Source organism: Monopterus albus, unplaced genomic scaffold (assembly GCF_001952655.1).
Source record: "Monopterus albus unplaced genomic scaffold, M_albus_1.0 scaffold246.1, whole genome shotgun sequence".
NCBI classification, from domain to species: Eukaryota; Metazoa; Chordata; class Actinopteri; order Synbranchiformes; family Synbranchidae; genus Monopterus; species Monopterus albus.
The window spans coordinates 340,262-367,529 of NW_018128126.1; the positions used below are offsets into that span (position 1 = coordinate 340,262).

Here is a 27,268-nt window from a genome sequence, read left to right on the forward strand (position 1 = left end):
TATGTATCTTTTTTGTTCTTTGTGTTTCTGTGACACTGTAAAATCCAAACACAGAGGTGTTTGTCTTATCTTAAGGCTCTTCACTTGACCCACAAACTGGGCACACTGTGCACAACTTCTGGGCTGGAATAGCTTGTACTCACACTATATTGTAATGTCACAGGGTAGCTCATTTTTAAAACAAGGCTCCAGTGTAGCAAGTCTTTTTCTAAGCTTAGGGGGACACCTGGTGGTGCAGGAGTGATGTGCACACTAACTCTTACTGGAATATTCTATATCACCTGACATGAAATGGAGTAGGAGTAACTTCTCGCTGTACACACAGTATTGTCAAGTCTCATTGGATAAATTCATGTGCAAACTTAGCCCCATTCACATATTCAGTATACAGTTCTCCGCATATTATCTAAATATTATTTATTTGACAGAACAAATTAATTCTAGTGTGATTATAATGTAAAAACATTCAAACTATAAATCTGTTTTTGCTTCTGAAATGTTTTATGTATCTAAATGCTCTACAGTATGTATTTACATGTTTTTTTAACATTTACATATAGTTTTGTATTTGTATAGTTATACATTTAAAGCACACACAATATTAAAGCAGCAAAAGATGGATGGATGGAGTATTATCACATCTCATCTAAAAATGTTTAATAAGTTGATATGTTGTGGTGAAGATTTTTATTGAACACACTGCATAATCAGATTATATTATACATCCTGATTCAGCATCACAAATCTTTTTTACATTGCATCTTTATCAAACAATCAGAGAGAAGACCGAATCAGTGGATTTAATGGCATTCTCTATCAACCCAATACTTTCTTATCCTGATAGTTGCACTAGCATTTCCCTTCTGCAAGTATTGTGTGATATTGCCTCATACACTTGAAAGGCCTATGACTGCTGGGAGAGATACCAAGAGATTTCACACACACACACACACACACACTGAGAGAGAGAGAGAGAGACCATCTCAGGCATATAAACACACACCCTCCACCAGCCGGGAGATGAGATAGGCAACGTCTGTTGTCTGTTGACTGCCAGAGCTTGATATCACTCAAGCCCCAGGAGTCAATCGTAATGTAGGAAGGAAGTACTACAATAATTGAAAAATAACAAGTGCCTATTAGTATTTCTCCTAACATAGTCCCCTCAATGTGTGGCTGTTTGCACAAGTTGACTCAACCCTAGCTCCTAGATCTAAAGGAAAGCAGCTTGTCGGTTGCTGCAGAACGGCCAGGTGTCAATGACAGCCGTGATGTGCTGCCAACCAGTGGTGAGTCCTGGGAAATAACTTGGCCTCTGACTGCACTACAGCCAAAACCAGAGGGCTAGATCTGGCGATTATGGGGCAGGCCAGGAAAAAGAAGGGAAGGGCACAGTGAGTTTATTCTACATCTCTAGCTCTGAGTCCCACCTTGTTCTGGGTGCTGTTCGTGTAATTTAAACAGCAGCTGCACGGTGTTTTAATGGCAGCAGAATGAAGGCGTAATGAACAGCATGCAGTGACAAACAGTCCAAAGGCAGAGATGAATGATACTACATAACTTATTTTTATTTGGCTGTAATTGACCTGATGTATAATTTCCTGACATTGACATCAATTATTAAACAAACCTGAATTTCAGATACATCAAATTGATCAATTGAAAACAAAATTCCCATGAAGTCGTACTGTTACCCAACAGCAATTTATTGTTGCATCAACAGGTGATTGTTTGTTCGCAAAATACAGCCGAGAGAGAAGCAAAGAGAAAGGAGAAAAGCCAGTGAATGTTTTCGTGCTTCTCAGAGCAGGAAACCTAAACCTGAGCATGAATCCCACTGGCGAAGGAAAAGTCACCAGTTGATGTGAAGAAGAAAGTCAACTCAGTTAAATCAACGTGGTGGAAATCTTGAAGCCATGCAGTTAACAGAATATTGCCTTCAAATAACACTCACACATGCTGTTCCAAAACCAAACATGCACTGGGTATTTCAGAGGGCTAAAGTGTAAATACTCAACGTTTTAGCAATACAAATCTCTAAATGTTTCTGTTGATGAATATTTGTAGAGCATGTTACACGCTTTTTCCAGCTATTCCTTTACTCAGTTGATTGTTTAAGCAAATGATAAATGAACATTATTAAGTAAAAATAAAATATAAAATAAAATATATACTGTATTTAGAACGGATCTGCCTCGACGCTGCTGATGTGTGTCACAAAAACCACAAGCAAATTCAATCACTACTACTAATTCAAAGAGCATTTTGTAAACGATCAATCGTCGCAAACGCAGACTGAGTCATCACAAGGCTGTGAGTGCAGGTCGGATCACAGTGGTCGCGGACAAGTTCAGCATCTCCTCTACAAGCCACCTCACTAGGGCTCGTGAGAGTTTAGTCACGCATTTGGAAACGTCTCCTTTTCTCTCGTTTTTCTAGGAAAAGTGTGTTTTTGTTTGCCCATCCTCTTGAAACAATTGTGTGTATATATATATATTCTTTTAGAAAAGAACTACCAAAATCATGCAACTAGCATTTTATGTTTGTGAGACCAAAAACAATTGGTGCTTTTGACTCAATTTTTCTCTTGGGTGCTGGTTGGGAGGTTTGGAGGTGAGGTCAGCGTGAGTGTTTTAGGCACTGCCATCCTGTTTGAGCCGCTGACTGCGAGCCTTGTAGACCTCGATCAGTAAATCTTTGACGTACTGAATTTCTCGCTCCACCGACTCTGCCTTGTCACGAAGCTCCCGGTTCTGCCCCTCGAGGCCGTGCAGCTCCTCCTCCAGAGAGTCCAGCTCCGCCCTCTTACGCAGCCTGTACCTGCAACAGGAATGAATGGTTGGTTCTGCTGCTTTGCATCTTAATCAGTGGGTCAAGTGAACGTGATCTTTGTGCTGCATCAAGAGGTTTCCTCACACAGATCACTCCTCCTTTATCACGATTTACTATTTATTCCAACTAACGCAGAGTTCATGGCTGATGAATTTCCACCCATTCTAACATTATGTGATCTTTTTCTCTGAATAGCTCAGTTTACAAAGATGTGAATAAACACACACAGACAAACCAGACTTATAAAAATGCTTAGGTGGGGCTACATTTGGCAGGGAATGAGGGACTTTCCATTTCTTTCCTACACTCTGCAGGACATTTAAAGTAACACTCCCACCATGTTAAAGTGTAAAGCAAAACACCAAGTACTCAACTGATAAGCTAAAAACAAGAATATGATCAGTAATGATCCCCTGCAACATTTGTTGAATTAAAAATAGCTGTAATTGTGAACTGTTTCTTACTTTTTAATGTTATCATATTTTCATTACTGTGCTACCAGACTTCTGACATTAAAACCTATTATTAGATGTTTGTGAAGGGTGAACCTGTTTTTAAATGAGAAAGAAGCAAACAGGAATAAAAAAAACACAGAGTCAGTGGTTTACCTGTGAGCAGCAGTTTTGTTCTGGTCTCTCTTCTTCTGCTTACGCTCTCCACTGCTGGCATCCAGAGAAACGGCGCCCATCACCAGAGATGACTTGATGGAGCAGGGCTCATCCTTTAGCCTCTGAGTGGGGCGGTGGATGGGGGTGCCCATCAGCGGCCCCTCGCCCTCACCTCTGGACAGACATTCATAGCTTTGGTCCGCAAGGCATTCTGGATAGAGGTAGTGGCCGTGTTGGGGCTCTACAGCCTGTGCTTGTGACGGCTGATCTAGGTCACCTATAAAGCTATGGTAAGGCTCTGTGCTGGCCATGGACTGGTGGAAGTAGCCATCACCGGCCACCATTGTCTCTTGGGGAATACTTCCAGAAAGTCCTCCATCTTTGCTGCAGTGCAAGACATCAAGCCCCGTGCTGTCATAACTTACATTGACCTTCACGTTGTGCATCAACTGTCCTTCTCGCTTGTGGTGGCTATCGTACGAGCCACCCAGACAAAAACCTCGAGCAATCTCTTCGCTGCAAAACATTCCTTCTGAAAAACAATAACTGTCCTCTTCCTTCAACGATAAAGCACATTCTCTCACCTTCTTGATGCTACCGAGGCAGTTCTTGTTCACCGTCTTCAGTGTGGAGTAGTGGTTCACAGACAACTCTGTGCTTCCTGAGTAACTTCCTCTGGAGCCCCATGTATCAACTCCAACTTCCTCACCGACTTTCACTGTCTCACTGATTATTCTTCGTCCGTTGTTGTGGTGGTAGCGGTGATGGTAGTTGTATGGAGCGGGTCGAGCAATTTTGGTTCTGCTGATGGGACTGCCACAGAAGCTGGCCAGGTCCAGTTCCCCTGTTGCCAAGGTAACAACCACAGGGCATAGGGTAACTGATAATAAGACTGGGAGCCCATGGCTTGAGCACCCCTGTCACATTTTGAGGATCTCTCCAACTTGTTTGATGTGGATGTAGACTCGGAGCGGAAGTAGTCCTCCAGCTGAGCCAGCTCTTCCTGCAGTAGAGAGGTCATGACCTCCAGATCCGAGGGCACCTTGACATCTTGTTCTAATGGCGAGGGTGGAAGGGATGAGCTTGGAGAAGACTCGGTCGTTGACACAAATGAGGACAAATCTACTTTTTCCGTCATCCAATCAGAGTGACCATCACCTATAAAAGTTAAAAATAATAACCATATAAGTAAAGGAATCCATATTTTCATTCAGTTGTTTGTATAGAATGATTTAAATAAAAGCAACAAATTCAGCTAAAAAATTCTAAAATCACGCAAGGTTGAGAGGATAAATGTAAAAAAATCTTAAATTAAGATCAAGCAAAACATCCGAAAAATCCAAGTGAACAACTAACCGATCATCTGAAAATGATTGAACAGCATCGTCTGCATTCGATAAAAATCCACTTAGCTGTACTCACTGTACTACATTAGCCCCCGTGCTGCACTGCGGCTCCGACCTCGGGTTGTGGAAAAATAAAAAAGTGTCTTGGCAAAACTCACCAATTAAGTGTCGGCTCTCCACTGGCTCCGCCCCCGGCCTGAGCCGTGATTGGCTGCGGCTAGCCTGTCGGAGAAGGGGAGCGCCAAGCTCGCCTGTGGAAATGGGAAAAATTTTCCTGCGAAGGATCGATGCCGCTATTGTGTTGTCTGTTCCGATCAAATAGTTCACAAGCACAAATCGTGCACTGCTGGGATGAAAGAGTAGTGACAGACCTGTGGAAAAAATTAGGAGAATAAACAAATGTCACAAATTTTAATTCAGCCTGTAAGTCCCTCACTTCAGTCTCCAAAGCTAATAGTTACCCAAAATATTTATTTCAAATTTAAAAATATTTAAACTGAAAAATAAAATTCTAAAAATAACTTGATTTATAGGGTTAATTGGGCTCCAATTAACTCTTCACTTTTCTATTTACCTGTCATCTCATAAGTCATTATTGATTTATGCAACAGTAATTAATTATCATACAGCAACATTAGTAACTTGACACACTTTGAGGAACAATAAACCATCAGAAAACAAAAATTACATTAATGTATAAAACAAAAAATTCTATGTATACAGTATAATAAAGACTTTTACATTGAACAATATAATTACAAACTTTATAGACACTATAAAATGTTTTATAATATGTAAGTTGTAGAAACATTGAATGCACACCTAAAATCTTATTTTTAAAAAGTGATATTTGAGAAGTGACTTTAAAAAGCAGCTTTAATATGACCACTTTAAAATAGCAGCCTAACGTTAATGTAAACGACGCACATTAGTAACAAATCACCAATAATATAAGGTCTGTTTAAACCTGGCGTTTGCTGAAAGAAGAAATTATCCTCGGAACTTTCCTCTATTCCCCTAAAACTAGAAAACACAGACTTACCCCATAGTTTCTGAGTAGTCTTGTGAAGTGCGTTGCAGAAGCAAACACACGGAGCTTTGCCGAGAGCAGGAAGACAGTCACAGATTAAAAAGACATGTTTCCCCTTTAGGAAGTCAGGGACTGTTCATGAAGTGCTATTTCGACGAACAGACTTGCAGACAGAAAGTTTTTAAATCCTCTACTTCTACAACTCCTAATGCCCGGACCTGATCACAGGAGACGAGATTAATCCGCAGTTTCCAGAGTTCAGCCGGCCGTTACGTCATGAGTGCGGGGACTTTCCCATTATCCAGAGACCAGAGATCCAGGCTCACCCAGCAGGCGTCACCTTACTTTTAATTGCTTTAATTTTGAGTTTGTTTGTTTTTTTGTTTTGTTTTTTGCTATAAAACGTTATCATTTGTTATAGAATTCATAAAACTTATAGTGCATATTGTTGTTGATAGTTTGTACCTCAGTTAAGCGTTTATTATGCTCTAAAAAGTTTGGAAATAAATGTATTATTAAAACTACAATGTAATTGAGTGTTTTAGTGTATAATACGTGTAATGAGTGTAGCCTATAATAAGCACCCCGCTGGAAAAGGTTTTTAAAAAATTAACTCTTCCTCCTAACAGTCTTTAAAGTCCACAAACTCCCAATTTATCTAATTTAGATATAGGAGGAATGATAAAACAACATGCACACCTAAACGCGGACGGTGTGAAAGACTGCTCAGTGCACGGTAGAGGCGGCACTAGCTTTCGGTGCGCCGCAGCGGAAGGATATTATGTTGCAGTTCGAAGGTGTAACTTTAGTTGCAGCCCTGTTGCATCAGATCCGTAGGGGATTTGCTGAACGCTGTACCAATGTGGCCACAGCATTGGTTTAACTGGGGGAACTTTTCTCTTCCTATTGGCCTGCTATCACTCTTCCTCTGATTGTTAATCATTACACATTAGCACCATCCTGGGACTAACTGGTGTACTGTATTTTATAACCTATGTTAGTGTGGCAAAAAGAAACTGTGACCTATGAGCAGGGATCAAACTGTTTATTTTCTTTTAGTTCAGTCTGCACAGCTTGGTGTGGCCTCATGAATTTAGTAAAAAATTTATTAACATGAATAGTATGGAAACTAAAGCCCTTTATCACATGTGCTATGTAGATATTGTTTACCACCTCACTGCTACTACACTTTATGAGGCTTCTGTGTCAGACATGCTATAATATAATAAGCAGGATTTTGTAAAAATGTGTGGATCAAGGTCTTTTACGTGTGAAAAATTCAGTGCTTTATAAATATTTTGTGAAACCGCAAATGAATTTTATATAGTTTTAAGAAGATCTATATAGACCTCTGCCTGTGTGGAGTTGACCCCAGGAGAAAACTAGAGCACATGGTATCTGATGTTTCTTCAGATGATACACACTGCATTAAATCTGAGGTTAATTTAAATTTAAAATAGACTTTATGATTTTCCATGAGTAAATTCCCCAACCTAGATTTTTAGGAGCATGTCTTACCTGACAGGCATTTTCCTAACGTTCATGTCTTTTGTGAAAGATAAAAAAAGCCATAGACAGAATATACAAACTAAACTCCACACACATACACACGGTTGAAATGTTTTATTTGAATTTGCAATTACATTATAAATATACAGGAATCAAACATTTACATATATACATTCATACACACATTTGACTTTCTTTGAACGCTATGGAAAGCTGAATCGAAACAAACTCTTACCCACTCTTTTTTGGTAAACCTGACAGTCAAAACCAACTAAGATTTCAGTGCTGTCAAATATCAGTATCACTCATTTATATTCATGTCCTGTCTCACTGATATCTGGGATCAAGGATTGGCACTTGATCAGTTTGTCAGAAAAAGCTTCATCCATGTATAAGAAGACAAAACAAAGATTAACTCTAGGGTAATGCCTTAATTTACAGAGTGTTACTGAACAGGTCATGAAAGACATTAAATCACCTTGGCATCACATAGAAATGTAACATGGAGCTGACAGTGGTACAGAAGCAATTACATCAACGATGCAGACCTATAGTGCAGTAAAGAGCCTTTAATCAGCTGTAGACACATTTAAAACTGATCGAGAGCTCAGTTTAAAAACAGATGTGTGTATGTATACATGTATATCAATGCTATTTCTGCTATTTCTATGTTTTTATGTGAATATTTTGTCTGATAATGAAACAGAGTTTGTAAATTGACCAGCAGTATATGTGAAATATAAGAATAAATGTTGTATGAATAAAGTAACACACTGTAATGTATTTTATTTGTAAACAATTATAATTCCTCCTGTTGGAACAAATAATTGGAAGCTGATGTATAACCAGACAAAATGTAAACATGCTTTCATTTGATAGTTAGTTAGTTAGTTAGTTAGTTAGTTAGTTAGTTAGTTACACAGCTTTTTCTCTCTCCTCCCAGGTTTTTATCAAGTAGCTGGAAAACTGTAATATTTCATATGTGAACAACCAACTCAATCTCTCTGCATCATCCATATTTACAAATTTATAATTGTAGACAAGATACTGTATAGTGCTGAGGAGTACATTTAAACATAGTTCAAACCTAAACGTACAATACTGTAAATCAAATCAGAGGTAAATAATTTGAGACATTTTTTAAGGTATAAAAGTACAGTTGAGTTGACTCATTTAATTAGCTTACAGAATGCCCTGGTAGCCGAGCAGTTACAGTGCACACCACACTACCACACTTTGATTCAGGCTGGGGACACATGTTGAATATGGTGACTCCCCCAACCTCCATCTTGTCTGTTTGCAGTCTACTGCCAAATAAAGGCAAAATGCCAAAACATTACTTCCTCACTTAACAACCTACATACACATACACATCACTCATTGCATAACTGACACACAAGAAAGTTGTCAGGAATCACAATTTTCAAAATGACAAACCACTAAAAAAACACAAAGTGTGGCTCAACCTGTCATTCAAAGGCATGGTGTCTTAATTCCCCATCTGCTTATAGCATTAAGAGAAACCCTTGTAAGGTCCACCCTTTAAACCACATACTGGAACATACATTATGACACACAAACTGGAGAACACAGTAAAAAGAGCCTTGCATAAGTTGTATCAGACCAACAGCCATGTCTGATGATCTGAGCCAGGCTAATGTACTTGGAGGCTGGTTTTAGCCGTAGTGTTTTAAGTCTCAGGAGTTTGAAAACTTTGGAAGGAGACTTAAGACCAAGGGTGTGTGTCTGGCCGAGAGACCGCAGCAGTGACTTACCAGATGACACCAGTCAGCACTGAGACTCCCTCGATGAGGCTGCTCATTCAGCATTTTAAAGCCCACATTAAACATACAGATAGACCTAGACACATGCAAATTTAAACTTAAGGGATGTCATGAGATTCATTCCTTTAGTCTTGCTGGACTACAACATATCATTTTACTATAAAAAGTACCCAGCTACAGGCTGAGCAGGACCAATTCCAACAGTGTGAAAGAGAAAGTTTGATGTGCAGTCATTTTGTGATCAAATGAATACGTGTCAGTCATGTGCTTGTTTCTGTGGCTGCAGTCTTTGTGAGGCAGTCACTGTTTAACAGAGATATGTTTCTATAACGTCACATTCTAGAAGAGACTTAAAGGTCAACTAGAAGTTACTTGTTCAAAAATAATAAAATAAATAAATAGGAAAAGGGCACACAAACGCACTGTAGTGTGCTGGCTTTTCAGTTTTAGATGATTTCCATAAAAATATTATTACTAAACAATTTAACAAGAATGGAGACTATGTCTTCACCAGCTGATTGTACTCACACACTTTCTGCAGCTAAATTAAAAAATATTGTGCTTCAGCCAAAAATCAGACGCCGCAGGCCTGAGTCTTAGGAGTCAATGGCTTAAAACAAACAGCTGTGTGAATGTGAGTGGGAATGGTTGTCTGTCAACACGTCAGTCCTTTAATAGACTGGTCACCTGTCCAGGTTGTACTCCAGGCTCTGGACCTTGGGGATAATGGATGGATGGGTGGGTGATTGTTCCCAGATTCCACAGAGACAGATGATGTAGTCAAATTTACCAACAGTGGCATAAAACTGGAGTCAACTCTGGAGTTAGTGTGTTAAACAAAATGAAATGTGTATGTGTAGACCAGGTTTTCCCTGTATGTGTCTGATAATCCCCCTGTAAGTACTGCCTCGTGTTAGAAATCAGCCTGTAATGTAATAATAAATCCAGTTTGTACTACAACAGGTAATTATCACACTTTTCCTGTAATCAGATATATTTAAAATCTCTCTCACCAGGCTTGTTATAACTGACCTCCAGGCTGCTTGTGTGGCATGATGGGTGGTGTGACAGGTAGGACATGTGGAGGCTGGACAGGCTTGACACCCAGCATGTCCCGCTGTCCTCATTAGTAAAACCAGGATGGCTCTGTGTGGTTCTCTGACTGGAACTCCTCCACTAACCTCAGCCCCCCCCAACAAACCAAAAGCTGACTGAAGAAGCCAAGTCTTCCTGTTGCTATAGTAATAGGCAACACCAGCTCACCCTTCTCGAAAACATGTTTTGGCATCCCTGTAGCCGTGGGTTTTTACGGCCTCCCCCTCAGAGCTCTTACATCCCCATTGTTTACACTGTTGGTCTGCCTATTTTTGCAGACAGTGCACTTTTTTCATTATGCATGATGCACCTCTTTAGTCGCGCATGAATTTGTAATCATCCTGGGTCATGGAGATCAGTAAACGTTGTGGTGATATGTGCAATACCCCTGCAAGGATTTTCTATTGAATCTGCTCTAAAACCTCAAACAAATTACTAATCAAGAGCATAAGAGTCATCATTTCACAAGGAAAGTTGGAACATTATTAAAAAATGATCAATTCAATATTTATATACAGATTTAAATGAACAGATTAATTACAAATAAATAAAATTACAATTTTATTTCAATTGTATGTTGAAAATTCTATTATTATTATTATTATTATTATTATTATTATTTTAAAGCACCTGAAATGAAATCTCTGTGACCTTGACACACAAACATCACATAATGTTTGAAATTAACCTCCTACATTGTCTCCTGTATATTCTCTATATATTTACAGTAGAATCCACAGATTTCAGTGTTGTGTGCAATAGTGACTCTACAACAAATCCGTTAGCCTACAAGCTTTGCTGTATTGCGACAAAACGATTGCCTACTTTTTGTGTAGTATTGCCCTCCATCTGTCCATTTGCACTGTATAACCATACACGAGCCCTCTCCAGCAGCGCATCGGTGGGATGGGAAGAGCCTCCTTCAAAGACGCAGGCAGCCAGGCACTCCTCTACTATGGCACATTGGTATCGGTTACACCATAATTTCATCACCAGCAGCTCCCTGTGAATCCTGCTTACATTAACTTTTTACAGGGATTGGCAACACAGAGGCAGAGATGCATGGCAGTGCCGGCACTTGAACCCATTTACATTGAGCCTCCTGTTCAATAGTTGGTCTCAACATATTGTTATTTGTTGATGAAGTGTTGTATTTGTATGAATAAATGGTCTGAATTGTGAAGAATCCCTGCGGTTACAGTGCGATTACAATGAGAGAAAAGGCGAGGGGGGATTAAAAAAACAAGAGGATGGGAAGACTTCAAAGTGGCAAAGTGTGCAGGGCTGTGTTTGAATGATGGCTGGTGTATTGTTTTGATAAGTGCTCCCCGAGGAGAACATGTGAGGCAGCGTGTCACTTTCTCCTCTCATCTCCGCGATAGGGAGCCAGGCACTGAGGGAACGTCAAAACCAGCCGTAATTACAACGTTCACACAACAGTACTGCAGAGCGCTTGGCTGACACTCACATAGCAGTCCCAACACACACACATACACAGAAACTGCACAAAAGCAAATTAATTAATTTGCCTAAATGAACATGTTAGACCTTGAGATAGAGACATGGATACTGGCACACAGGGAGCGAAAAAGAAGATCAAATGTAGACAATTTAATTCAGTCCCCATGATACACACATCTGCTTTCATCACTGTTCACTGCAATATTTGCTTTTAATGTACATGCTTGTTAGCAGTCACACCATAATGTCAAATTACACTGTTAATTTACATACTTGTGTACTGAACCTGAAACTTCAATTAATGTTACATTGGTTCTGCTTATAGTACAAAGTCAAATTATAAAAGTAACAAGAATAATTAACCCATTACACTGGCCTTCAGCAGATTTTAGGTGTTAAAATGCTGATTAGTGGAGGTTTCAATATTCAAACGTAACATCTGACTCGTTTAAATAATATTGTCAGCATAATTTTGCACACACCTTTAAAACATACATAATGATGAAAATACATGAAGAGAAAATAGCACACTAAAATTAAGGAACTTAATCATATATGTTTTTCTCTTCGATGTGCAGCTTCAGTTTGTTTTTAACAGTCGGACTTATATTTACAATAAATGGAATGGAACTTCGAAGTCAGCTTTTCACAACAGGTTTAAATATTCCTTCAAAATAAGTGGAGGAAGAGGCCCTGACTACTTCAGCTCTTTAACCTACAGGTTTAACCACTGCACTGTTACTTCACTGTTAGTCAGAGCCCCACCTCTAAGGTCCGGACTCCACAAACTGTCATGAGATTTATAGGCAGAGGAAATAAGGTGTTGATGCAAAATATGGTGTTTGATTGTTTTTACAATTCTTTTTTAAAATCTTTGTAGTTATCTCATGACTTGCTGTATAGTTTTATTTTTTCCGGTGTCAAAATACTGTTCACATCAAACAATTTAATATGGGGGGGTGGGGGGATTCCTTTTCAATTCAGCTGCTCACAACTCAGAGACATGCACCCTCTGCAATGTCTTAAGTTGACAGCTGAGCCATAAGTTGACATTGTGTAATAAGTGTCCCAATCAAGTACAGTTAAGGCTGAAATTAGGAATTTGCCAGAAAGGGCCTTACAATCTGTAAACATACAGCCTGTATTATATTTTAACATTTGGACTGGGTTCCACATAAATGAACATTTTACTCAGAGTGTGAGGGGAAAGCTGGATATGAGATTTATTTTCTAAAATCAGTCCAACTGAATAATAATCAGTGCTGGATTGGCACCATGGTTTGATCCTGGTCAGGAGCCTTTGTTGCATGTCGTCTCTCTCCCTGCACTTCCTGCCTGTAGATCTGCTGTCACTGTCGGAATAAAGGCACAATAGCATGTAAAAGACATTATAAGTTCCGGCATAGATTTGAATACATGATCGGAACATAAAGGCACACACATGGTTTACACTATATATGAAATTATGTTAAACTCATGAGGACAAGTGAGGCTTACTGAGCGAGACAGAGCATCCAACATCTGTGAAGTGAGGGAAAGAATGTTTGATGGACAAAGAATATTATTTCTATGTGCAGCACCTCTTTCATGGTTGGAATACTGATTCTGTTATTATAATGCCAGATATGATTCAAACTCAGATTTTTCATCCCACTTCAGTTTCCTAGGACAATCACACAGAGATCTGAAGCCAAGCAGATGAGTTTACATCCAGACAAACCCACATTACTAGATTACTGTTGTTTTTCTCAGGGTGTTCCGCGGAGGCATCTCATAACGATGTTGTGGTTGGGGGAGAGTGTAACAAGCCATCGTGGTCTCATTACAGCAGGCTGTTGGTAATCCTCTGCCTTTGATCTGGGAGCTGAAGGGAGCTGTGTTTTACTGTAGTAACAATGTTTTCCCAGCCCCCTCAGCACCTCCATCAGCAGCACTACGATGGCTGAAGAGCCACAGTCTGACGAGAAGGTGTCTGGTTGGTTTTTTGGAGTTGTGTCGGTCAGGCTGAGGTTAAGGAGATTCACTCTACTGGAGATTACAACAGTTGGGTCAGATGGAGCCGTCAATGCCGAATAATTTATTTTTGCTTTAAGGGGTGATTCAAGGTAGGCAGGCCGCATATAGTGAGACCAGGATGCAGAATATCATTCGTAAATATAAATACACAGGAGGCTGAACACCAGCCTCACCATCATAAAAAGGTCTGCTCACGCAAAGTGCATTTATAATATCAGTTTAGATATCTGCTACGAAATGATCATTTATTGTTTATATGAGCTTGTATGACTCATAGTAATAAAACCAAACCTATTAGTCTTTGTTCTATATTGTACAGCTTAAATAGAAAACCAGTACTTTGATATAAAAACATGACAAGGTAGTTGAAAGCAGATTATTTTTTCTGCAATGATTATCTTAGAATTGAATTTCTGCTAATCGCACCTTACAGTGTTGGGATGTAAATCCACAAAGGAGCAAAAAAAATTATATTTTCAATAAAGCAGTCCAAAGAAACAGTACTATCAAACTCACCTAATAAAATGGAGCCAGAGTAAAATCATCTTCACTTTGTCTTTTTAAAATCATGTCAAACAGGAAATCCCATCCAAAAGAATGTTGTTCTTTATTGGTGTCTGACTGTCTTCTCTGTGTACACCTGCCAATAAAATGTGATCTGTATATGATGATATATTGTATCTGATGAGGAAAACGCTTGCAGGTGTAAAAACAGAGCCCCCACATGCTTGCACCATACGGGATGACAGCTCTAATTTACATGTTCGGATCTGATGACAGTAAGGGCACAACTGAGATGAATGCTTTTTCAAGCACCGTTATATCAAGATACTGTATCCAGGCACAAATCACATATTGAGATTTGAGTGACAGGCATTAGTGAGACAATGTGAACACACACCAACGCTGCAGTGCTCACTAACAGGGTCATGTACAGTCATAACATAAGGAAACCTTTTCAAACAGAAACAGTAGTGCAATGAACATCTTTTTTTACTTCATTTTGTCTGAAAGTGTAATATAGACTAAAATATATACATTAACAAAGATCATGCTATTTAAAGAAGCAGGCAATTTTAAGAATTGAGCTTAGTGGTTTAAAGATGCTTAGCTTAGCTAAGGATATCGGGGAAACGTTTAGCCTACATGGCAGTTTTTAAAAAAATCTGCCTAGCAGCACTGCTAAAGCTCAGTAATTATCATGCCAGAAAATAGGAGCAAAAAAACTGTAGAACCACAAATAGTTTTAACAGTTTTCTTCCTGTTTTTTGTTTGGATGAAATCAACAAGATATAACATGTTACTTGAGCTTTTGGTGAGCTTTTTGCTTGAGGTGTTGGGATTTGGTAGACTAGCTGTTTCCCCTTGTTCTCAGTCTTTCAAAATGTGCTTCATGGTGCACTAATAGCGTGTGTTTTGGAGCACTGTCGTGTTTCTATGTGCCACTGCTTCACTGAGCTTTCGCCATGAATGCTCATGTCATCAACACAAACCAACCTACCAGTGAGGAACAAGAAGCTACAGACTATCAAAAGGCAGTCTGGAAAATTTAATGTATTAGCACTAGAGAAATATTCCTTTTTGTCTTAAACAGAAAGAAACTAAAATGATGAATAAGGAAAACATATATTAGCATGTGATAACCACATGATAGGATTGGCATTGTGAGCTTGTTAGCATGTTAATGTTAGTATTTCATATGGTATCACAGAGGTAAAAAAAAAAAAATCTGCTAAATATCATCATGTGAGCACTTGCACTCTGAGTTTGTTAGCATTTAGCTCAAAGCCACACTGTGCCAAAGCCTCACAGATGACACCAGTATGATGGGAACTAGTTAAATGAACATTTTTTTTCTGCAGTAAGTCAAGTGTGGCTACAAAATGTAAAACAAATAAGTCATCAAAAAACAAATTGAAACATTTTGAATGTCTAAAAATGTCTTAGAGGGAGCTGAACGTTAGAACTTAATTCATCCAAAGAATACAAAAGATAACAGGCTGGGTCCAGGGTTTCTGGAGCACCCATGGGACTGCTGAAACAAAAGGCAGTGCCTAATAAACCTCTAGAAACTCCACAGCCAAAAGAACTGAAGAAACCAAAGCCAGCCAGCACTCTGCTAAGTCCACCACCTGAAGCTCAACATATCCTTGTTCAAGCTTTGCAGACACACACACAGAGAGAAACACACACAACCCATTTTGTTATACCAGTAGGGGACTCAAAAAGTCTTATATGGCCTCGATGATAAAAATGCTCTGGGACTGTGCTCACTGCTGGCTCATGTACTGCTGTTGTGGGCTTCTGTTTGTCCCTGAGCTTCAACATTTTGGTAAAAGTGTGGATTCCAATAAAGGCTTGTTAAACAACAGATTTCATTCTCTGACTCAAGAGGGCCCTGCATTGCCCAGAGGCGTAAGCTGCTCCTTTGAACATTTAAATCCCCATGCAGCATCTGACTTCCCTTTGTTATTCACTGGTGGATGTTCCTGTACTGTTGTTCTGTGTCCTATCGCTCTGGAAAGGCTTCAGCAGGCTGTGTAGAGGGAGCTTTTAGCTGTAAAAGATCATCTCATTGAGATCATCAAGCACCAGTTAATTGAATTTTTATATTATATCTCTGTAGGAGCATAGGGTGAACATATTGTTTTCATAAAGAATTCATAAGCCAGTGATGGGGAGCCAGATTTAATGAGCTCCTCCCTGGATGGGAGATGAGAGACATGGAATAGTCTGATCTCAGCCTGAATGTCTGCTGCCCTCTCCTGCCTGCTGCTGCTAACACACACACCACATTCAAATGCCTCATAAAGCAGCTGTGCCGACTTACAATGCCAGTGTGCAGTAAAAGTGTTTTAGTCCCAGAGTGCACTTTGTTTAGCAGCATTTAATGCATTTAATTTGATATACTTGGACCTTAGTCACTGCTGTTTGCCCAGGCATAGCAGCTTGTAAAATAATCCAATCCAAGGCTGGATTACAAATCAGGTCCCAGCTTCACTGTAAATCAGTTGGATTTCATCAGTGCATTAATTACAAATCTATTACAGAGCTTGTGTGATTAATGTTCAATACTAACCAGTACAAGTTGTTCATTATCCACATGTCGTGGCCCTCTTTTACCTGGACTTGTGTTAAAAATCAAATTTTATTACAAATTTTATTTTGTAAATTTGTATTTTGTAGTGCCGTCAATTGATTAAAATATTTAATTGCAATTATATTTAATTGTGATTAATCACAAATTAATCACACTTTTAAAATCTGTTCTAAACAGTGGTGGAAAGTAACTAATTACATTTACTCAAGTACTGAGGTATCTGTGCCTGAGTAGTTTCATTTTTGGTTAATTCATACTTTCATACCACAATGGCATTAATTAATATGAATTTCTCCTCCATAGACAGGTAAACAACGGTGTATGAAAAGAGATGTGTAACACTCTAAACAAAATGGGTAATTGAGAAACCCCATATTTTAAATGGCATAATTCAGAAATAGTCATTTCTCCTGCTTTACAACAATTCTCTCCAACGTTACAGAAACAACACATTAACAGACATGTGTTGTTTTTTTTTAAACTTACCATTAAGTCCCACTGAAATGTGGAAACATCACTCCCTTTCAAGTCATGGTTGCTGCATCTTCCCCCACATGACCTCTTACAGTCTCAAAGTAGTGTAATTAATTCCAACAGCGTAGCATCGACAATAACATCATGGATCGTTAATCTTCTCTTTAACCAGCAATATATGCAGCAGACACACTGGCCTCAAACAGTCAAAACAAACAGGTACTGTGCTCCAGGGAATCCAGCCTTGAAAAGCCGATCATTCACCGCTATGAGGGCTTCACTGGCCTGCTGCTTGTAGGTTAGAGCCTGTCAGGTAAAACCGCGAGTCCCTGTACAGGAACATTCCCAGACATGCAGTAACCTCAGGCCCTGTATTTTTCTCCACATCCTCTGCTCACAGTGCAGCAGCAGGAGGGAAAATATATCCACAAAACCTGGAGCAGTTGAAAAAATTCTCCTTTTACAAAGGCACCAGTGGATGTCTTTTTTTTCTAATAAGATTTATTGAAAATATCCATAACAAACAAGGCAATATAACAATATGGTGGGGCACCGGTGGATGTCAGGCAAGCTCACATTAAAGCGTAACTGCCTGGAGATTATGACCATTCAAGGAAATTCTTAAACTATCACGTAATACTTTATTTTGTTGAAAATGAAAAAAATCTAATGAGAGAGAGTTTATGAGACGTGTATAAACCGTGTTGCTTCTGCATAGAAATACAGTTTTCAAGCTTTCGGTCACATCTAAGTTGATAATTGACCATTGTAACATTGTAGATCAGGCAGAAAACGTGCATGTTAATTGTGTGTCAAAAAATTTGTGGCATTAAAAGGAATTTGACTTAATGCTTTATAATTGCATTAACTTTGTCACCCCTGGTATTTTGCTTACATGATGCATTTTTCAAAACAAAAATATGTTTAATTAAAATGCCACAAACTAACTAACACAGAGAAATGCTGGGGCCAGGCACTATTTCAGCATAACTGGTTGGTCTCCTGGTTTAATAAAGCTTCCATTAGAGCAGGGTACATACACAGTACACAGGGGACTTTGAATTTAAATTACTATGAAATTTAGCTTTATCGGTCAAGTATATTATACCACAGAGTATACCACTCGACAAATTTAATAGAAGCGTTCACCCTAATGTTCCTGTCATTTGGTGAAATTTTATTAGTTTCTAGCCAATTCATTTAAAACACAAAAATATTATACTAATTAAGCTTCAGTGAAACATCCACACTGCAACAGAAGTCAATTGACCCTTCAATAATGAAATTCCATTCTTTTATTTATTTATTTTTATTTAAGTTTTTTTTGAATGCCTTTATTTTTGATGATATATACCAGTACTGTAGGATTCACCTCCTGGACAGGGATCATGCCAGTCTTGAACAAATCTGTGGAGAGATGTACTGCCATTATTCACAGATGATTCTTTTTAGCTGCTCTCTGCTGTAGACGTTTAGTGTTCTGCTCTCTGCTTTAAAATACTCCACAGGTGTCCTATATGATTCAAGTCAGGGGACATACTTAGGACATAGTTTTCACTTTTTCTTCTGTTTTTGCAGTGTGTTTGGGATCATTGGCATGTTAAAAAGTCCTTCACATGATCTGATCTGAAAGATAATTCTTGTGCCAAGTCAGAAGCACCTACAGTGGTTCTGCTTTCAATGCATTGTTGTGTAAAAAAAGAACTGTGCATGGTGCCATTTTTGAGGATGACTACTGTGGCTTCTGTCACTGTTAGTATGGCTCTCCCTATTTCTTCTAACCACTGCTGCAAATGTGTTTCAACATATGTTCAGTGACTATTAGTGCTCTTGTACCCTCTCCCATCTTCATGAAGTCTCACACTCTGATTTGTTGTTCAGGCAGTTCCTTACTGTACCACATGGAGTCATGTTGCAATACATACATCCCAGGCCATAACTGAAAAGGCTGCCATGTCCATGAGTTCATTTATAACTGTGTTCATACAATTAGCCTTTTTTGAAAATCATAGCTACATTTGGCACTTTTGGGGCTGTATTATCAATGTGGCGTATGTAACCAATATGTTTAAATTATATGCTGTATAAGTTCAAATATCCTACAATAAAATTTTAAAATAATACATTTTTTGTAGGATGGTACAGTATTTAATCACTTAACAGTTTAGGGATGTTGCACAGGTACTTCATTTTGCTGTATACTGTATGCTCCAGTAGCTTTCAATGGTCTTACACACAGTGCCAACAATGAATCTGTACAGTATACAGTACTGCCTGCTTAAAATGTGCTTTGATGTTCTGTAACATTTAAAATGTGCCTGTTTAAAGGCCAATTCCATTACATTTGGAATACAGCTGGAATTTTAGTTCATTCATGAGACTGAATCTAGCAAAGTCACACTAACGAAATAGTTTCTATGTGGTAAACAGCTCCTGGAGGCAAAACAGAGCAGGTTCCTGTGCATGTTTTGTACACTGTTGAATGCAGTCCTCTGTACAACTCTGTGGAATATGTGGGATGCCTGTATACCAAAATAGGACAGAAAGTCATGTTGCACATTTGCTTTTAGGGCTGTTAAAGGGCATTCTGAGAAGTATAATGTTGGAGTACTGCAGAAATCTCCTCATCAAATCTTTTTTCCAAAATGTGGTAATGCAGTGAAAATATTTTATCTTGTTTACAATTTACAATATTTTCTAAAATGAAGTCATTGTTCCTGATTTTAATGCAATGACCTGCATTGTTCACTCATTTTCTAAGTCTAGGACAATAAATAAAATAATTTTACTTTCTTTTGAGAGTCGGGTGAATTGCATTCAGTATCCTACAGGATATGAATTTGCCAAATAAAAATAGAAACATACAGTATCAATAAGATGTGGTCAAACACAGATTGATTTTTATCTAAGGAACTGCCATGCTATCTTAATCTAAAACCAACTAACATCTTCTACTAACTTGAACTCTGCATAACCTTGGGAGCTGTGCTCCATGTGGAGTGTACAAGGGAAGGTGGAAGAAACACCTGAAGAAAAGTAACACAACTGAAGTGAAACCAATATTCAGTTACCAGTATAACACTACAGTGATACAAATACTGTATTGGTAACATTTACTCAAATGTACAAAATAAACATACTCAGAAGGAAAAAAAAGGCTTTATTGTCACTGTGTGAAGAAACTGTGAATCTCCATTTTGGGGGATTTTCAGCCATCTGTAAAGAAAAAGCATCAAAGAATAGAATATGATTGTGTTAGATAGGCTCATCCCAACAATTACCCATTTAAGTATAAGCTCTTGTCAGTGGTGTTTGGAAAACAGTGAAGCTACAGTAGAAGCAACAATTAGCTCATACCTGACCAGTTTGATTTCTCTAAATTGTGGCTATATAGGCTAAACACCTGTTTCTTTTCTCTGCTCCACTGTGTCCCATCAAATCTCCCCTACAGGACATAATGTATAATGTGGTAATGTTGACTTTTAACTACTACCTTGCACCCAGACCCCATGACTTTGCTTGTCATAAGGAATAGGTGTGACTTCAGTCTGTAGCTATCTAATGTAAGACCACACCTCTCAGACAAAACTCAAGGTGCACACAGTCAGGCTGAAACGCCATACGTTCTTAGCATTTCACTTCCATTCAGCCCAATAGCAGGATGGTTTTTTGAGCAGCAGAGATCAAAGGCAGGAGGAGACAAAAGATAAAAGAAGAGCTGGAGAAAAGACCCAGAAAACCTCCAGTGGTGACAGATGCTTTCCAACAGACCTGAAATGAATGAAAATCTTGCCCTTTGTGTTGTTATTCAAAATTGCTATACTTTAACTAATTTAAGTTTTTGCAAATTGAAAAAATCAGACCACCCTATATCTTTGTTATGGAAATCAGTCTCCACTGATCTGTATTATGCTTTCTGTCCTCATCCAGGAAAAAGCAGAGGGAATGTGACATGTCAGAGAGAAGACTTTTAATATCTCGAGTGAAATTCCCCTTACGTTTACCCTTTCCTGTGGCTCATAGGCCCTCATCTGAATTGCCTGGGTACACACTATGTGTATGTGCCACTGTGTCCTTCAGCTGTGTGTTTAAACTACTCACCTCCCCCTGGCAATTACTGTAGATGAATCTTGTTGTTGCCAAAAGGGTGGACTTCACTCTGCCTACCGTACAAGATCCTGATGCTGGTAGAATGAGGAGGAAGCCAGTTGTGATGATGACAGATTCCCCAGAGCTGTTTGAAGCATTTCTTATCAAACAACCTTCTAACTGAACCATATCACTGGGACACTCCTCCAACTTTACACATTAAGGAGAAATACCATTCAGCCCAGTGTGTCCTCTGTAGCTGTGTGTGAGAGCTTGGGCTTGGTAGCTGCAAGTTTTTAATGAAAATCTCCAATTACAACCTGGAAGTGTAGGATTGAAAGACATGGGGAATATAGTCTAACAAAGAAATCAGCTCGGCATATATGAAAGGTGCCTAGCTGAGTTTTTGTGTAAACAAACAAAAGTGATTGACTTGTTAGCCAATTTTAAAAATATTTTAACTAAACTAACTAAATTATAGCCAGTAAAATATCAAACAGTCAGCACTGCAAATGTTTTATGAGAACTGAAACAACATGTATATTAGGTCTCATGTTAGTGACCAAGGGCTCTTTATACGCAAGCTACACAGCCAAAGGGGGTTTGGTGCATTCCTGTGTAGAAAATGTGACGTCCAGAATTTTGTAACATTAGCAACTTAACATGCGTTTACCTTGGTACTGAATTATGACTTTAGTTTGGGAGTTCTTTGAGCTTTGTGTAACATTAGTGTTTACTCCTTAGCTAACATGATGGAGGACCAAAGAGCAGTTAGAGGTGGCTTATGGTGCCAGTTTAGTTCCTCCTTACACTGCCAATATCAAGGCACACTGTTCTCTTTAAAAGGTACTGAGCCGGGCGTGGGGGTCAGTGTTGACTGTCCCTTATTCCACCTTGAGAAGTAGTAAAATTGGCACAACTGTTTTGTCTCAGCCTTTGTGTAAAAGGCAGCTTGGGGAGGTTGTAGGCAGACGGGTGTGACATTGTGATGAAGTGCGGTTTCTGCAACACACCGGCAGGGGATTTCACTTATAACATTGTTGACAAAAAACAGAATCATGACCATGAACACTGTTCACAACAACTCTGAGTTATCAAAAATGTGCAGGATGAACAAAACCCCATCCCTACTCTCTTCCTCTGCCATTGTTGATTTGAAACCAGCATTACTGCTATACTTTGTATTTGTGATGTGTGTTGTATGTATGGGTAGGCTATATGTTACATTCATTGTCACACCTCTAATACTGGAACGCTGGTACCTGTGTAACCAGAATTACCACTTCACAGCTACATGCCTCTACCAACCAGTCACATTCACAGGAATAAACAGACATGAGGTCATAGACTTTTGACTACCAATATCTAATAAGTTCATCCTTGAGTCCGAGTGGGTATTTGTGCCAAATTTTATAAAAGAATTCCTTCAAGGTGTTCCTGACATATCGCGTTGACAAGAATGGGATGTTCAGATGTACAGACTGACGGCGCAGAGGCCTTTATACCGGCTTTTTCTTAGTTCAGTGTAAAAAAGCCAAGCTGCAATAAAGAAAGGCCAGCTTAACACCAGCAGAGTCTTTTTCTAAAAGAGGCTTTTGTTTTGAATCTCACTAGACCCTCTAGCGGCTGGAAGAATTAGGTGGAGTAGCTTTAAAGTTCTACATAAACACAATTTATCACATGCAATTCTTGATATTCAATTTTTAAAAAATGCTGTGCATAGAAGGAGCTTTGACTGTAAAAGTTATGATAACGTAAACCATTAATGCAACACTGACATCTTCTATTTAAGTGTTATACATAAATATTGCAAAGTCTAGATGTGCAAAGTTAGTAGAGACATATTCCAATAGACTAAAGGCTGTAATTAAAGCAAAAGGTGGTTCAACAAAGTGCTGACAGGAGTGGGTGATGCCTTTCCCAACTCACCGATTCTGTTTTTGAATTTTCAGAGTTTTTTCTGACATGTTGGTGTTATTATATCTTTCACTTGGATGTTATGTGTTGCACTGAGTAAATACAGCTGGATAAAACAAAACTGTGTCTGTCTTCATTTCAGGCTGCAAAGCAAATGTGATTATTTTAAAGGGGGGGTCTTTTCCATGCCCACTGTATCTGTACATGAGCTGCATGCTGCAGTCAGGCCTACTGTTGCTCAATATAACTGCATGATCACCAGGCCTGCTTTACACCGTGGCTTCTGTAAATCCCCTCTCTCCCAAACTGAGGTATGTACTGCACTTCTCTCCGGTTGTTTAGAAACTGGAGGGGTGGACTCCTGGCAGCGCGGAAGAAAGTGTCATTCTTTTGGGAATAGGGAGGAGGCTGCAAAGGTCCAACGGACTTTGGGAGGGTTGACTGAAGCGGTGGGGGCGGCGGTAGTTTGGGGGTATAAACAGCAAACCACCGCCACCGGTGCGTGTGGCTTGCTGGACGCGCATCCCTGTCCCTCTGTGCAGTCCAGTCCGTCCGTGTTGGTCCGCTGAGAAGCACCGAGTCTCGTCTGCAGACATGGCATCTGTCATCCAAATATGTGCTGCCATCCTCGCTTCTGTGTTCCTGCAAACTGCGACATCGGCCCGTAGTGGCACGTAAGTTTGTCATCAAGCTGTCGTCTTGTCTGCAAAAGTTTGGATTGTGCGTCACACCAGATGCAGCTGTGCATGATTTAAGCCACACTCCGTGTACAAAGATGCAGTGTATTTGTTCATTCGTGTTGTATTATAGAGTTGTTTTTTTAAGGACCAAAATAAAGCATCGCCCCTCTGCTAAGCCAAGGAGTCCATTAGTTAACCTCAGGATACTGTTATGTAATCAGCAGAGAATTAGTCTCAGTGTGTGTGTGTGGTCTCTATCTGCTACCGCTTTCCATTGTTTGATTAATATTCTTCTGCTAAAATGATCTGGACAGGAACAAGGAGAGATACATGTAAGAGCTTAATTGGTTAGTCTATTGAATCATCCAAAGTCATGACCAAACCTAATTTTAATGGCAAGCTGTTTCTGTTTATCATGCAGTTTTTAAGCTAAGGACCAAACAACTGCCTCGTTTTGTTATCAAGATAAAGACAAAAACTGTCTCTGGATATTGATTTCCATTTTGGTCTTTGTTTTGCTGTCCTCTGTTATCTATACTGGGGTCAACTTAAATGCCTTGCATAGTTTGGTATTAGAGTCAGATGACTTTTCATCATTGTGCAACTTTCTATCTGGCAAAAACACCATCAATATTCTCAGCAGCAGCACCCAAAACTCAATTAAAGGTGTCCTTTATTTCTCATTGGCAGCAGCGGGCCCCTGTGTGCCAGCCAGCCTCAAACAGAGAAAATCCAGAGGAGTTGTTAGCTGAATCTCGATAATGTGCATGGACGGAGGATGTCCTTCAAAGCAATTTCTATGGAAAACACTTTTTTTCTATCACCACATTTCAGCTACTGATCTGTACGTGTCTTTTATAGTTGCTGAAGAAGTTCTCAGGCCTTTTAAGTAAAAGTCCTTCATTCAAACTCCCACATAAGTATTCGTATCAAACTACAGTTTTAAATTGTAGCAAAAGCACTAGGTACGCAACTGATATTTTACAAATGTAGTGCAATAGAAGTATAAATTGAAATACTCAATAAATGAAGCTGCAGAAGATTTAGGATCAGGACCACACCTAACCACATCCTTTTCCCTTACCCCTGCTGACTTCCTTTAAGTAGTTCTGCAATCTTAACATTAACCGCTTCTGTTTTACATACAATAACTAACCCTGCCTCCCTTCTGTTTGTTTTTCTCTGTCCTTTTCTTCTTTGTTCCTTCTCCTACTCCTTCCTCCTGTGTTCACACTTCCACATGGGGCATCTGCTGTGCCCGAGTGCAGTGCAGATCCCTGTAGAAGCTTCCCCAAACCACTGATCACCACCTGAGCATTTGTCTACATCATCATCTGTTATACAGCACCTCACATTTTCTCTCAAATCCTGCTCTCCATCCTCATTGAAGCGTTGTCCTAGCTACGAAAACTGCGGATAAAACTGTGCTTTACACCACTATCCTATTTGTACATTTACCCCCAGTAAAAGATCAAATTTTTAGCCATTTGAGAGCAGGATAAGTCATGGATGTAGTAACTGGATCCCTGAGGCAAAGATGGTGCCCAGTCACTTGAATGAAAATTGGTTGCTAGGCACACAAGCCAAAATCTGCAGGTTTGTTTTCATGTTGTGTAGCACACTGCACGCATTAGTGTTTTCCCCACTGGCCCCACTCACACGCTCCTGCTCAGCTTGTAGACTTTACATTGGGGTGATCCCACTTTTCTAGGCTCTGGGACGGTTTTACAAATCTATAACCTCCATGGATTTAAAGTTGATCATGTAGTAAAAACCAAGCTTGTTTTCATTTGAGGGTTGTCCTCTCAACAGTTTTCCTAAGTTGAGTGTTTTTAGTTTTCATTGCAATATCGCGAATGGCCACTGGGGAAAAATGTGGCAGCAACACTGAATGATGACGTGATGACGCCGTCTATATGTACTCTCCTAAAACACCCATTGGTTAACTTCATAGGATCAGATCAAAACGTGCTCCTTTCCTCAGTGTTTCCTCAACAGACACACTTGTATTACTTTAAAAAATTTTATGGACATGTTCTGATTACGTTACTCATCATCGGACAGAAAAGCAAAAAAACAACAACAACAACAAAACAGTTAGGCCAGTGCACTTTCTTATAGCCTTAGCCTTACATGAGTACTGGGGGAGTTATATCTACAGCTTCGTGGTACAGGCCCAGCGTTCACCACCACCACATCATAGCTTCACTTAGTTTGGGTGACTCTAGTAACGGCTAATTCACTTCACCTGCTCAGCCTCAGGATATTGTACTTGCCTTGTTTTGTAATGTTTTGTTCATTTCTGTAGCACATCCTGTCCTTGTCCAATTAATGCAATTCCCTTTGTCTACCTGCAGCATTTTTGCAGTGACATTGAACTCACGTGTGCAAGGAGGTAAGCAGGAGACCCTATGTGCCCAGATCCAGGGCCCCACAGAGCCTGTCACTCTGACCGTTGCCCTTGACATGGTCTCAGAGAGAACGGTCATCCTGCAGGAAGCTGTCGAACAGGACTTTTACCGCTGCTTGAAATTCCAGGTCGGAACATATGTGCACACAGTGTGGCAAGTTTTAGACAAGGGGGTGAAATCTGAGTTTAGACAAATAAATACTCATCCACACAGACAGCTGTTTAAATCACACAAATCCACAGTTCTTTTGTGTTGCATGAATGATCAGGCTCCTGATATGGCTGAGATTTTTTGTTTCACTTTGACTTACCCTCTGTAGTGAGCTGGGGAAGATCAATAAAATCAATTAACCAAACATAAATACGCCACTGACGTCTTCCTGATGAGCCTACATAAACTGCTTTCATCCATTTCTGCTGTCTGTCAGCCTGGTGAAGACTTTGTACAGAAGTTTGAAGTTGTGTCCTGTTTTTGTCATCAGAACACTGCTAATGTCTCACTTTCAGGATGGATTCCCAATAAATGTTATCTGTAGTTTTCTAGTAGCAGCAGGGTAGAATAAAGCAGAACTCAAATTTTAATGCTTGTAGTGGTTAAATGCATCCCTGTGGTTTCCAGACACAGTGGACAGTGCCCCCCTCGCCCTGTCCTAGTCATCCAGCCAATGCTATGACTGAAGCTGTCAACACTAATGGTTCCCTGTAAATCCCTGCTCTGGGGACTGGCACACCACAGTTCATTGTTGCGTAACTTACCAGCCTTGCTCCATGTTGATGTGAAATGCCCGGCCTGACCTCGATCTGCACTGTGACGGTTAGTTTCACTTCATTCCCCAGTCCAGACTACCTTTGTCTGTGCTACTAGACAAAGGCAGCTTTCTCCTAGCAGCAAGCTATGCATTACTCAGAGACACAGG

At 39.6% G+C, this 27,268-nt stretch overlaps 2 protein-coding genes across 2 annotated transcripts in view; one reads left to right on the forward strand and one right to left on the reverse strand.

Moving 5' to 3' along the window:
* Positions 1-1,547: 1,547 nt before the first annotated feature.
* On the reverse strand, positions 1,548-5,952 carry atf5b (activating transcription factor 5b; the record flags this gene model as incomplete). The annotated part of the gene is given in 5 exon segments (XM_020620724.1): positions 1,548-2,820; positions 3,441-4,311; positions 4,314-4,598; positions 4,945-5,157; positions 5,829-5,952. Coding segments are annotated over 5 exon segments (1,680 nt in total), but the record flags the coding sequence as incomplete, so codon positions are not given.
* A 17,689-nt stretch (positions 5,953-23,641) lies between these two features.
* LOC109972088 (alpha-2-macroglobulin) overlaps positions 23,642-27,268 on the forward strand; it is a 35,924-nt gene continuing 32,297 nt past the window's right edge. The window contains exons 1-2 of the mRNA XM_020620725.1: positions 23,642-23,935; positions 26,299-26,479. Coding sequence (XP_020476381.1) covers positions 23,856-23,935; positions 26,299-26,479 — 261 coding nt within the window. The 5' untranslated portion in view covers positions 23,642-23,855. The remainder of the gene's footprint in view (positions 23,936-26,298; positions 26,480-27,268) is intronic.